Source organism: Phoenix dactylifera, chromosome 1 (genome assembly GCF_051530095.1).
Source record: "Phoenix dactylifera cultivar Ajwa chromosome 1, Ajwa_hap1_PhDact_Kaust_v1.1, whole genome shotgun sequence".
NCBI lineage: Eukaryota > Viridiplantae > Streptophyta > Magnoliopsida > Arecales > Arecaceae > Phoenix > Phoenix dactylifera.
Window position 1 is genome coordinate 32,787,516 of NC_143190.1, and position 11,776 is coordinate 32,799,291.

At 37.7% G+C, this 11,776-nt stretch overlaps 2 protein-coding genes across 2 annotated transcripts; one reads left to right on the forward strand and one right to left on the reverse strand.

Moving 5' to 3' along the window:
• Window positions 1-94: 94 nt before the first annotated feature.
• Window positions 95-4,603, forward strand: LOC103697290 (COBRA-like protein 1). The gene is made up of 6 exons (XM_008779124.6): window positions 95-368; window positions 1,841-1,920; window positions 2,230-2,686; window positions 3,356-3,515; window positions 3,603-3,880; window positions 4,059-4,603. Exons 1-6 carry the CDS (start codon window positions 185-187, stop codon window positions 4,349-4,351), a joined length of 1,452 nt encoding a protein of 483 aa, XP_008777346.4. The 5' UTR covers window positions 95-184; the 3' UTR covers window positions 4,352-4,603.
• A 1,990-nt stretch (window positions 4,604-6,593) lies between these two features.
• LOC103697288 (uncharacterized) lies at window positions 6,594-9,063 on the reverse strand. The gene is made up of 3 exons (XM_008779122.6): window positions 8,910-9,063; window positions 8,528-8,791; window positions 6,594-7,033 (listed from the first exon to the last, which is right to left on the reverse strand). The coding sequence occupies exons 1-3, from the start codon at window positions 8,944-8,946 to the stop codon at window positions 6,816-6,818; spliced, it is 519 nt and encodes a 172-aa protein (XP_008777344.3). The 5' UTR covers window positions 8,947-9,063; the 3' UTR covers window positions 6,594-6,815.
• Window positions 9,064-11,776: the final 2,713 nt, after the last annotated feature.

Genomic DNA, 11,776 nt, shown 5'->3' on the forward strand with positions numbered 1-11,776 from the left:
ATAACAGCCATCCACGTAACGTGTCGTGTGCATGGCACTGTACGTGTCCAGCTCTAGCTATGAACTCACTGAAGGGGTTTGTTAGACGCTTGTTCAAATGCCAGCTTAGTCCTAAGACAAAAACTAACACCCACTGACACGAGTAAAGAAGCAAAAGCTTGTCTCTTCTGTCCTTTCCATCCTAATGAGTTTATTAGCCTCCATCCTCCATTTCCGCAGAAGTGCAGATCTAGAGCCCTCTACACAAACTGCAATGGAAATGAGTCTTGCGTCTTCCTCCTTCGCCAATGCCAGACCAATCACAAAGCTTACACCTTCAGCCATTTTTCTTGTGTTCTTTGTTCTCTGCTCCACTCTAACCTCAACAGGTCAGCACCAATTTTTCATTTTTTAGTTTTTATTCTTTTCATATCCTTCACTGCTCTTCTCAAAGTATGATCTTTTGGATCCTGCAATGCAATCTTTGTGAAATGTGTCATTGTGGAAATGTAATGATGGAATTTTATTTATATGGTTGTTGATATAGGAGAAGATCGAGAATAGGAGTTTCTCTCCTCTTATTTATTGTGACATATCAATATGAATCAGTTTCGGCAATTTGTGCAATGCAAGGAGAAAAATCATATAATTCCTGTAAAATGTAGTATTATTGAACTGGAAATAAAAGAAAAATGAGGAAGGAATTCTATTATGTGTATGCTTATGCATGTGTGTGTGGTTATAACAAGCATAGGGTATAAGAGGGCATTTTACGCCCATTACCAGATTTAATGACCAGACTTATAAAATGAAGATCTAAACCGCCGGACATGATCCATAAGGTCTAAAATACCTATGTGCAAAAACTCATGCGCCTTGCCAAATATATAGTTCTAGTGATGCAGTACAATATGTTGATTTTGCAGTGATAAGATTCATAGGCTAAGGGTTTCATTCAAAAATATATGAACTTTTGTAAATATGTATGGTATGCCTTCTAAATCACATCCAATGGTTTAAGTTTCCAATATTTGGTCATCAACATTGGATTTTATGGTCGGCGTAAAATTTGCTTTATACATCTTAGGTGCATTTTAATAGCAAGTGCAGGCATGCACACACCGACACATATATAGGCATTTAATATTTTGACATATCAGTATTTGAAAATCAGTGCATTTGGTTGATCTGGTATCCAGATTCTCACCATCCAAGCATTTTCAGACAGATGCAATGTAATAATTTAAATTTTGAAGTATCACAGATGATAAAGAATTGCAATTCTTAAATTAATCGAGAGAGATCAGGTTATATATTCGTTAATAGTCAAAAGCATGATAGATAACAGCATTCTTTCTTCAACAAATATGTCTTCATACGAAAGGGTTTTCAGCGGAATGTTGTTTCAGCTAAAAATACTATTTTCTGACAAATAAATAGGAGATCCACTTCAAATTGCTGATCGCTGAATTTTTTTGCAAACTTGGATTTTGGGTTCCAAAGAGAGTCACGCTCAGTTGTTTTCAGAACTTTCATTTTTCAGATTGATGTGTAGGTTTCTTTAAACAAGTAGTTAATTTGCAACTTAAAATAACTAGTTTGCTTTTTGTTTCAAAGACTGTTTTATCTTTCCAGATTAGGAGATCTGTTTTACGATGCAGATCTAAAATTTAAAATCACAACAGGTTCCTATTTTAGTTATAAGAGCTCCATTATTTCAGAATGTTACAGCTGTTGTGAAACTTTCTTCCATTTAGTTTTCTTTTAAAAAAAGGATTCAGAGTTTGAACTTTGATATGTGAATCTTTGTTCATTTGTTATGTGGTTTATCCTTAATGTGCCTCCTCTTTTGCTTTTACAGAAGCTTATGATTCACTCGACCCAAACGGAAATATAACAATTAAATGGGATATTATGCAGTGGACTACTGATGGCTATGTTGTAAGTATACTGTAACCGGATGTCACTAAAAATCTTCTGAATGCCCAATATTTTCTCTATGACATAGCATTTATCTTTCATCTAGTATTGATCCAACACTGGTTACATACTTACATATGACGACACCAAGATTAAGAGAGCTGTTCTCCTATTTCTTTTTAAAATCCTTCTGAATCTGTGACATGCCAATTTAACAAAGTGATGTCATCAATCTATGCACAGGGGTAGTAGACATGCTGTTTTTACTTGTTACGGTGCCAATATCTAGGATACCAGCTAAAAATATTTACAAATAACATGTTTCCTCAGGCACTTGTTATGATATATAATTACCAACAATACCGTCATATCCAAGCACCGGGATGGACGTTGGGATGGGCTTGGGAAAAGAAGGAGGTCATCTGGTCAATGGTCGGGGCACAAGCTACCGAGCAGGGTGATTGCTCAAGGTTTAAAGAGAACATCCCACATTGTTGCAAAAAGGATCCCATAGTAGTTGATCTGCTTCCAGGAACTCCATATAACTTGCAGATAGCTAATTGCTGCAAAGGAGGAGTGATGAGTTCATTGGTTCAAGATCCAGGCAATGCTGCTAGTTCCTTCCAGCTCAGTGTAGGTTCAACAGGGACGAGCATCAAGACTGTACAAGCACCCAAAAACTTCACATTTAGAGCTCCAGGGCCTGGATATACATGTGGAAAAACTGAGGCTGTGGAACCCAGTAAATTTGTTTCAAAGGATGGAAGGAGAAAAACGCAAGCTCTGAGTAAGTTACAAACTTTAGTTTTCTTCAGTGCTCTACTAGATGGTTTATTAATGAGACTGTACACTGAACATTTCAAATTATGTCCTGGGGCATAGTCAATTTCAATAGTAGTAGAACAAGAACTGTAAACAGAAAAACGAACATGCGGTTCAGATGAGTTGACCTGGTCCTCTTTCAAGCTCTGGCTTGTTTTTGCTGTCACACGATTTCTAGTGTCAGTTCATAATATCCTTGTGCTAATATCCATCTCTGATTATCTTAATAGAACCCAATCAGAAAATGCATTACTATGGAATCAGCCAAAATGCTTATGAGTCTCGAACAAAAAAAACATTACCGCATTTATGCTGGTAACCGGTATGCCTACAAGATAATGGTATCTGTGTGTCTTCTTGATGACAGAGTCACAAGCTTGGTGATCATTAGCCTTTTTGTAAATTTGAAACTTTTTACTTATAAATGTTTCTTGGTTGTAACTACAAAACTGTATATTAGGTGTTATCAAATTTCATACAGCAAGCAGAGCTGATTAAGACCTCCTCATCATCAGTTCTATCAGTACTTTGGCAATTTGATTTATTCTAACACTGAAGTTGTGGATCGGCTCGGCAGCTTATGAAATTTAGACCTGTTAATAAAGCTAAAGTTTTTGTGACCATCTTAATGCAGTGACATGGAAAGCTACATGCACATATTCTCAGTTCCTCTCTCAGAAGACTCCGACATGCTGCGTCTCCCTTTCATCTTTCTACAATGATACTATAGTCAATTGCCCAGCATGCACTTGTGGTTGCCCAAATAATCTTACTCAACCAGGAAGCTGTGTGGAGTGAGTTCTACCTCTGGTACATGATTTCTATTCTCTTGCAAGCTATGCTCTAGTCTGTCTGATATGTGGTTCTGTACTCTTTGACAGGAGCAATTCACCTCACCTTGCTTCTGCTATCCATGGCCCTGGTAAAAGCAGCTTCACTCCTTTGGTCCAGTGCACTTCTCACATGTGCCCCATTAGAGTGCACTGGCATGTCAAACTTAACTATAGAGACTATTGGCGTGCGAAGGTCACGGTCACAAATTTCAATTATCGGATGAATTACACGCAATGGAACTTGGTTATGCAGCATCCCAATTTCAATAATCTCACTCAAATCTTCAGCTTCAATTACAAGGCACTGACCCCTTATGGAACCATAAGTAAGTTACTCTTGCACGATCCCCCTTGTGCAGTTGCTTATCTTGCTGATCTAATTGGAAAAGTCGGCACTAGACATGCAATAGGTTGTACACAAGCATCAGGATGTATCTTCTTTATCTATGATGGTTCTTTCTGTGAGCCTCAAATAACACAAAGTTTTTCTGATCTGGTCTTCAGATGATACGGCAATGATGTGGGGCATAAAGTTTTACAATGAGTTGCTCGTGGTAGCTGGTCCAATGGGAAATGTACAGTCAGAGCTTCTATTCCGGAAAGACCCATTAACCTTCACTTTTGGGAAGGGATGGGCCTTTCCACGTCGCGTATACTTCAATGGCGATAACTGTGTCATGCCACCTCCAGATGCATATCCATGGTTGCCGAATGCGAGTCCTCTATCAAAGAGTCCCTTAGTTGTCTCCAACATGATCTTCTGGGCTGTTCTGGCATGCTTTATAGTCTATGTCTAATTTAGTACATTCAGCCTATAGCGATGTTCTAAGTTATACTCACATGAATGTCTGAAAGCTCTTAAAAATAAGTTTTGCTGTCCTGGAGCATGGCATGTATATTCATGGGACACAGTCATGGAAACATGGAGCTTCACCAATGCAGGCCTCCAGTGTTTGGGGTTGTATGGCAAAGTAGATGTATATTGATGACTTCATTTCAGTACAAACTTACTGTAACCAGTTGTTGCAGTTGAGCCTAACTTCTTATAATTCAGTTTGCTTATGCAACTACCTTGGCTGTAGGAAACAGAAGGATGTTTATAGTAATCTTAGAAGATTTTGTAAGCAGAAAAATGAGTTAATTATGGCCGAAGAAGGAAAGCCGAGCATCAATAATTTGCTATTGTGAGATTATTGAATCTTATTTGCTGCAGTCAGTGGTTTGAGTCTTAGCTTGTTGTGATCTACTGTATTTCATATGGTCCTTTCGTTTGCAGGAATATGTGGGATGATGTTAATTTGCTGCTAATAGAAACAATACTACATAAAATAGATAGTAGTAGAGGATGCTTTAGTGAGAGTTGGAGTTATCTATTGATTGTTCCATCTAATAGCCTGTTTTCGACTAATATCTGATTACACATAACTCATATGACCAGCATGAAGAAAGCATTCTCTACATGCAAAACCGTGATTGAAATTATACTCCTAGGACTAATGTAATCATCCAAAGAAGAGATCATGAAGAATTCTTTGGTGGTTTCCTCTGATTTTCTGAAATATTTTACACTAAAGGGTAAAACATTTGATGGTCAACCTATTTTTTTTTGTTTTTTGGCTCTAGATTCTCCTGAGACTACATAAATACTTCCATTCTGACATAAGTAAGTCATTCCAACATACTTCCAGATATTAACTCCCACTTGATATGATTTTGCTAGTTGGTTCCAGCAGATTATATGCTGCAGATTCAAGAAACTATACATATGGAATCACTAACAACAAAGTGATGGATCGAGGAATGCTTCATTTTCTTGTTTATCAGGACCAAAGCTGCTGATGGAGCAATAAAATGTTTGCTTCTCTTAAAGCTTTCAAGGATTGGCTTGATGTGTTTGTTTATCTCTAATCTGCGCATTACTTGAAAGTATAGTTCACAATAATGGTAACCTTCACCGGTGCTCTGCTGATAAAGTGTCGGTATAAGTCGATGCATGGTACCAAAATTTGGTATAACCCTTGTACCAAGTATCAGATCACTGTTGGTACCGTACGATCTGCCCGGCACCAAGCAGTATGGCTCTGTATGGCATACCACCCAGAGTTGTGCACCATGAAGTTGCATGTTTTCTTGCAATTGTTTGATAGGAAGTGCATACCTAAGGGATAAAAAGGAAGAAATGTGCATTAAAGTGATGGTTGACCTACAGGTCTACTATTCTCCTGAAATAATCCTACTACTCTTGATTTCTGTTTGCCTAATCCGTCATCTTATGAAACACTGCATTTGTAATAGGAATGTCCGAAATGATAGGAGATTGCAATCTAGCTTGTGACAAGGCCAGCTAAATAACTGTCACATATGCCCCTCCAATGCTCCATTTGTATATTTTGTAGGAAATTTGGTCAGTTGAATTAATTGCAGCAGTTCAGTCATGATTTAGTGATGGATTACATTCCCCTCTCAATAGGAAAGTGAGGCTCTTTCCCATTAAGTGGTTGCTAGAGACACTTTTACTAGAGACACTTTTACTAGTCAATGTCAATTTGATCTGAAAGAGATGCATTTTTATTGTGGTCACAATAGTCTAATGATGATGTAGTTTGGAAAGACTTGCACCCAAGTAAACAAACCCCCATACAAAGATCATTCAACTGATTTTCCAACCTTCAGAGAAATGAAAAATATAGAGGGGCTACATTTGTCATACTTGTGTGTTCATACAATTTCAGAAGAGTTGGAGATTTGGAGTCGAACAAAAATATTTCTTCGAATCCCATAATAAGCATTCCTTCTGATCTGAAGCTAATAGAGGTGCCTAGGTATCAAAGTTTGCTACCAAACAAAGCAGCCAAGTCGTTCATAAAGCCATGGCATCGGCCTTCAACAGTAATTCTTCCAATCCGCAGGACCAAATCAGAGTATTATCTTTCGGACCATGTAATATATCATAATGAGCTTTCTTTGATTTTATTTTTCTCACCAATTTCTGAACACCACTAACAGTGTTACTGAACACAAGCAATGTCACACAAATACTTTTCTGGCAAAAAGTCGGCAGATTTACTTTTCCAGGTCAAAACAACTATCATCACAGAATTTACAATACGAGTAATGACAATGCATAGTAGCTGATGACAGAATCCTCTGGAGGAAAACACAACAGAACCTTAATTTTTTAATAGTCTAACATACAGACAGCACATAGAAGTCACCTTTAAACATGGTCTTCTCCGGTGTGAACTCTAGATTCTAGATGGTTCAAGCATTCTGTTGTTTCAAGGTCTCTGCTTCAGCTGCAGCCATAGGATCAGCCTTTATTTCTGTTTCTTCTTCCTTCTCTCCTTCTCGCTCTTCAGCCAACTTCTTCCTATGCAGCTCCTCTGCTGCTTTCATGGCAGCTTGCTGTTCTGCCTGCAGACGCTGCATTTCCTCCTCTTGTTGCTGCCTCTCAAACCATGTATCAGCATCCGCCCAAACTGAACAAGACAAAGATGTCAATTAGACTCACCTGGAATAGAAGAATTACTTCCTTTTGAGAAATCTAACATCATTTTGATCAAATGATTACATCCAAAGTTGCAGGGACAAAGCATGGCCACTAGAACCGAGACGGTGTTAGTGAGTTATGCTAGGTAAGTTTGTTACAGTTGGTAAATTGTTGATGGACACAAACATACCATTTTATGTAAAGTAGCAATATACCGTCGGGTCAAGCACAGAGTGCTGGTACAGCATATGGCATGTAGTATAGCTATCCTAGTTCAGAACACACATAACCAGCACTGCCTCAAGTATCATATTAATCCAAACACTGTATAAAAGCAGTTTATTTCCTGACTTTTTAATTTCAATCGCAACCCTAATCAAATTTCTCTCTCCAAAATCTATGCCATGCTAAACATTTATGAAAAAGGATTCTAACATTTCTAGGAAGGAGTTCAAGGGGAAATCTCTCTTCTTAGGTAAGAATTTGCATCATTCAATGCATAATAAGAATCACATTCTCCAAATCCAAATCCATAGTAACTTATTGGTCATAGAAACACTTATCTAAATTAAGAGCATAATAAACTAATATCTAAATCTTTAGTAGCAGCCACGTGCATTTGCAATGGCGTTAAAGCTAGTAGTATAAAATCTTTATAGTCATCTCATTGCAGTATTTCCAAAACATCATCTTTGCATGAAAAAACCAAGTGATGGCTTAAAAGGTACCACAGTATGAACTACAAGAAAAGGCAATCCAAAAAATTCAAATGCTAATTGGATGTACAGCTTGCGACAAATGACAGTCCCATAAAATCAGAAAATCAATATCAAAATTAAAGTTTAGCCATACACAGTTCTCACGCTTTCTTCTTGTTCTTTTGTTCATGCCAAATAACTGATACGAACATACAACAATCATACAATTCTTTCAAAAGACTAGAACATGGAGTCGAGCAATTGGCCTCAATTCACCAGGAAATCCTGACACCAGGAGCATTCTATCTCCTTGATCCTAGCCAAATTGGCTTTGCTACTCTCTCTGTCTCTAAAATTTCTTCTATGCTGTATTTATTTCTTTTTGGCTAAAAGTGATTGTTAACTTCTACAAAAACCAGCCTAACATTTGCCATAACCATTCTCCTATAGACAATACAATTTATAGGAACGACAAAGGTTTCAGCTCAATTCATATGCAAGAACTCTTGTAGACCGCCAATATAAACCTCGCCCACAATTTTGAATAAAAAAGGGGCAAAAGGGAAAGTAACAGCCAATTTAGGGTTTAGTGTCACATTGGTGAATTTAGTTTTCTGGCTTTTTTTTCCTTAAAAAACATATATATAAGAAAAACCGAATAAGCAATAGGGCATGGCAATCGGACAACTTATCAACTGAGTTGAATCCAAATAAGGAAATAAATCCAATTGTAACAGGAAAAAGAAAAAGGAGGTGGAGAAGGGCGAAAGGAGTAAGGAACGCACTGGGTTGCGCGGCCCAGCCCTGCTCGCCTCCCTTGATGCGCTCGGGGAAGGCGTAGTTGACGGTGAGGACGCGGCCGTAGAGTTCCGCGCCGTCCATGTTGTCCATGGCGGCGGCGGCGTCCTCGCGCTCGAGGAAGGTGACGAACCCGAAGGAGCGGTGCTTCTGGGTGGCCTGGTCCAGCGGGGTCTTGACGTCCTTTATGTCCCCGAACGGGATGAACGCCGAGTGCAGGATCGCCTCGTTCACCTCCTCCGCCAGCCCTCCTGTCGGTGTAGGGTTTTTTTTTTCCTTTTTAACGTTAATTTCGTTCAGAAACGGAACACCGCAAGAATAAAACCATCAATGTATTCTGTCACAGAGGCATAGCATCGAACGGCTTACCTACGTAGAGGGTGTTCTTCTGGACCTGGAGGTTCATGGCGTCGCTCTTCTTCCTCGTCTCGAGGCTTCGGCTTCCGCTTCCCTCCGAGGCCGACTTCGGTTATTCACATATGAAGCAGCGAGATACACGTGAGGTGCACGTGACGTAGAGTACGTTTGGGATGCTTCGAGTGGTATGCACGTGACTTGAAGACCGGAGGCATGGATCCCCAAAGTACCATGCACAGAAGGGGAAGGTGGTCAATCCAACGGTGGATCTAGCATCCATCTGTTGAACGTTTTGGCTGTTGAATGAATGATGCATCATACGTTCTCCCAATGTGCACGCGCATGCGCGTGCCGGTGTGCGGGAAATAGTGAGCCCCATTAGGGCTGAAAATAGGCTCGGCCAGCCTAAAGTCCATCAAATTAGACAGACCTCATATTAGGCCCGAAAGAGTTTAAATCGAATTTGGATTTAAATATAGAGCTTATTTATTTTTCAGACAGGACTCGGATATGTCAAACCCGAACAAACTCCCAAACAGAGTCTAAATTTAGATACGAATCAATTTATTTTTATACTTTATTATTTAAAAAATAAATAATAAATTAAAATATATTTAGCTGAGAATAATGTATCATGTATCATTTACTTATGTTATAGAAAAGAGTCTATTTTTTAACTAACTCAATTACTTATAAAGCAATATTATGAAATATTTAACTTCAATCTTGATCAGATGGACCTATTTTTGGCCCAAACAGATAATTCGGACCGCCCAATCAGGTTCGGGCCAAGCTCAAGCCTAGACTTGGGTCTGGATTATCCAAAAAAATTTAAGCCTAAGCTCGGCTCAAAGCCCACAAATAAATTGGGATGAGTTTGGGCAGGAGCATGGCCTGGCCCACTTCTTGCCCTAAGCCTTGTGCTTTCTTGAAAGCCAACCTATAATTAGAGATGTCCTTTGCTTACATGTACATAATGTACAAGAATTCTTTATGCAAGATATATTTTGTATTTTGCAATAGTAATTAATTTTTTTATTATGTACTTACAAGCATAGCTTATTACATATTTATTTTCTAAAAATTACTATTTAAATACATGCTCTTTGAATCATCTTGTTTTTGCATGGATAAAATTACTATTTACATGCATGCTCTTTGAATCACCTTATTTTTGCGGCGATAAAATTACTATTTACATGCATGCTCATTACATATTTATTTTCCAAAAATTACTATTTAAATAATTGCTTTTTGAATCACCTTGAGTTTGTTGCTGTCACCAAGATGGAGCCATTGGACTCGAGACTTTTTCCGGACAAAATCTTTTTGAAGAGATAAAATTACTATTTACATGCATGCTCTTCGGATCATCTTGTGGTACTACTAAACAACTGTCGGGGTTTGCATGCAAAATTTTTTTAAAAAAAATATTGAAAGTGGCTATGATATATGGCAGATGTTTGATTCAAACTTAGTAGATAAATTGGGTGGGATTAGGAAACCATCCTTCTTAAAAATAAGAAAAAGAATCGGAGGGAGAGAGAGAGAGAGAGAGGAAAGGAGGGAGGGAGGAAGGAGAGAGAGCATAATACGTTGGAGTTTTAATTTTTGGAAAGATTTAAATTTTCAAAATAAATACTCTTCTTATCCACTATTTATCAGTTGTTTCAAAGACTTTAAAACTCTTTCAATTTTTTTTTAGTTATATATCAAATATGTAAAAATAAGCCTTCTTGCTAAAATAAAAATCCCATTTTATAAAGCTCAAATTGGGCTTTGAGGGAGTGCTCAACTCAGCTCGTGTCGTGCTCATGGCCCTCTGCTTCCACAGAAGTGCAAGAGGGACTTCAATCCACTTACTATTTTAATTTATTTTATTATTTTAAAGCAAAATAATAATTTCTAGCTATATTCTACCAACATAATACAATAGGAGTTATCCAAGGGCTCAAGAGAAGTAGTCATGCTGAAAATAAATCTCCAGTTCTAGTCCATTATAGATGAGTGCAATTTCTGTTATCAGAGAAGTTAAAAGCCCTTTCTCCTTTTGCTAATACTACAAAACTTTTTTTAATCAAATAAATTATAAATTTTGCAGAATATGAAATTTTTGAAAAATAATATTTTCATGGAGATACAGGTAGCTGTGGGGTCACAGGACAAGTGGCTCGATATGAAATTAGAAAACAACAGGCATTATTGAGTACTAGCTGTAAAGATATATATTCATTGTATCTCTCAGAGGTTCAACGAATAATCTTGCACTCATCAATTGCATCCATATTAGTTCTCAGTTTCTATCTTTATTACAAACTGCACCCATGAATCATATTTTTCACTCTCAAGATAATGACAGAAATATACACAGCAATATCGTCAATACACTAACACCTAATCTCCTCCAGATATAAAAATATCTATAATATTTAGAAATAACAATTTATGCTGAACCATTTAATTTATTTTATTTTATTATAAATCAAACTATATTATCTATTTTAATAAATATATTTTTGACTCGTCCAATAAACAGGTGAGATTTATGCTAATAAATTTTTGATTTACCGTATATCCAATTCAGCATCTTATTCTCATGATATTGCATTGACTCAGCAATAAAATCCAGGTACGATACTATCAGTCCGCGTAGGCATGGGACCCACACGTGTGTAGGATGTCTCGAGAGCCAAGCCTATCGCCACACGCGATAACTTATTCTATTATAAGTTAAATTCGTTCATGCGCTGAGAGAGATAACAAATCGCTATTTATGTGGCTCCATGGGAGCAGGAGAAGCAAACTTTAGTTACATTCCAAATGGATAATTTCCTGGTTCTTCTAAGTACGACCGAGCTAAGGAAAGGAAGGGTAACATC

Bases quoted from the DNA above. Each gene is read 5' to 3' on its own strand.
- LOC103697290 (XM_008779124.6), top strand. From the start codon at position 185: ATGAGTTTATTAGCCTCCATCCTCCATTTCCGCAGAAGTGCAGATCTA. The intron at 3,516-3,602 runs GTGAGTTCTACC...ACTCTTTGACAG, and splicing joins CAACCAGGAAGCTGTGTGGA to GAGCAATTCACCTCACCTTG. The intron at 3,881-4,058 runs GTAAGTTACTCT...TCTGGTCTTCAG, and splicing joins GACCCCTTATGGAACCATAA to ATGATACGGCAATGATGTGG.
- LOC103697288 (XM_008779122.6), bottom strand. From the start codon at position 8,946: ATGAACCTCCAGGTCCAGAAGAACACCCTCTACGTAG. The intron at 8,792-8,909 runs GTAAGCCGTTCG...CTACACCGACAG, and splicing joins GAAGAACACCCTCTACGTAG to GAGGGCTGGCGGAGGAGGTG. The intron at 7,034-8,527 runs GTGCGTTCCTTA...TGTCTTGTTCAG, and splicing joins GGGCTGGGCCGCGCAACCCA to TTTGGGCGGATGCTGATACA.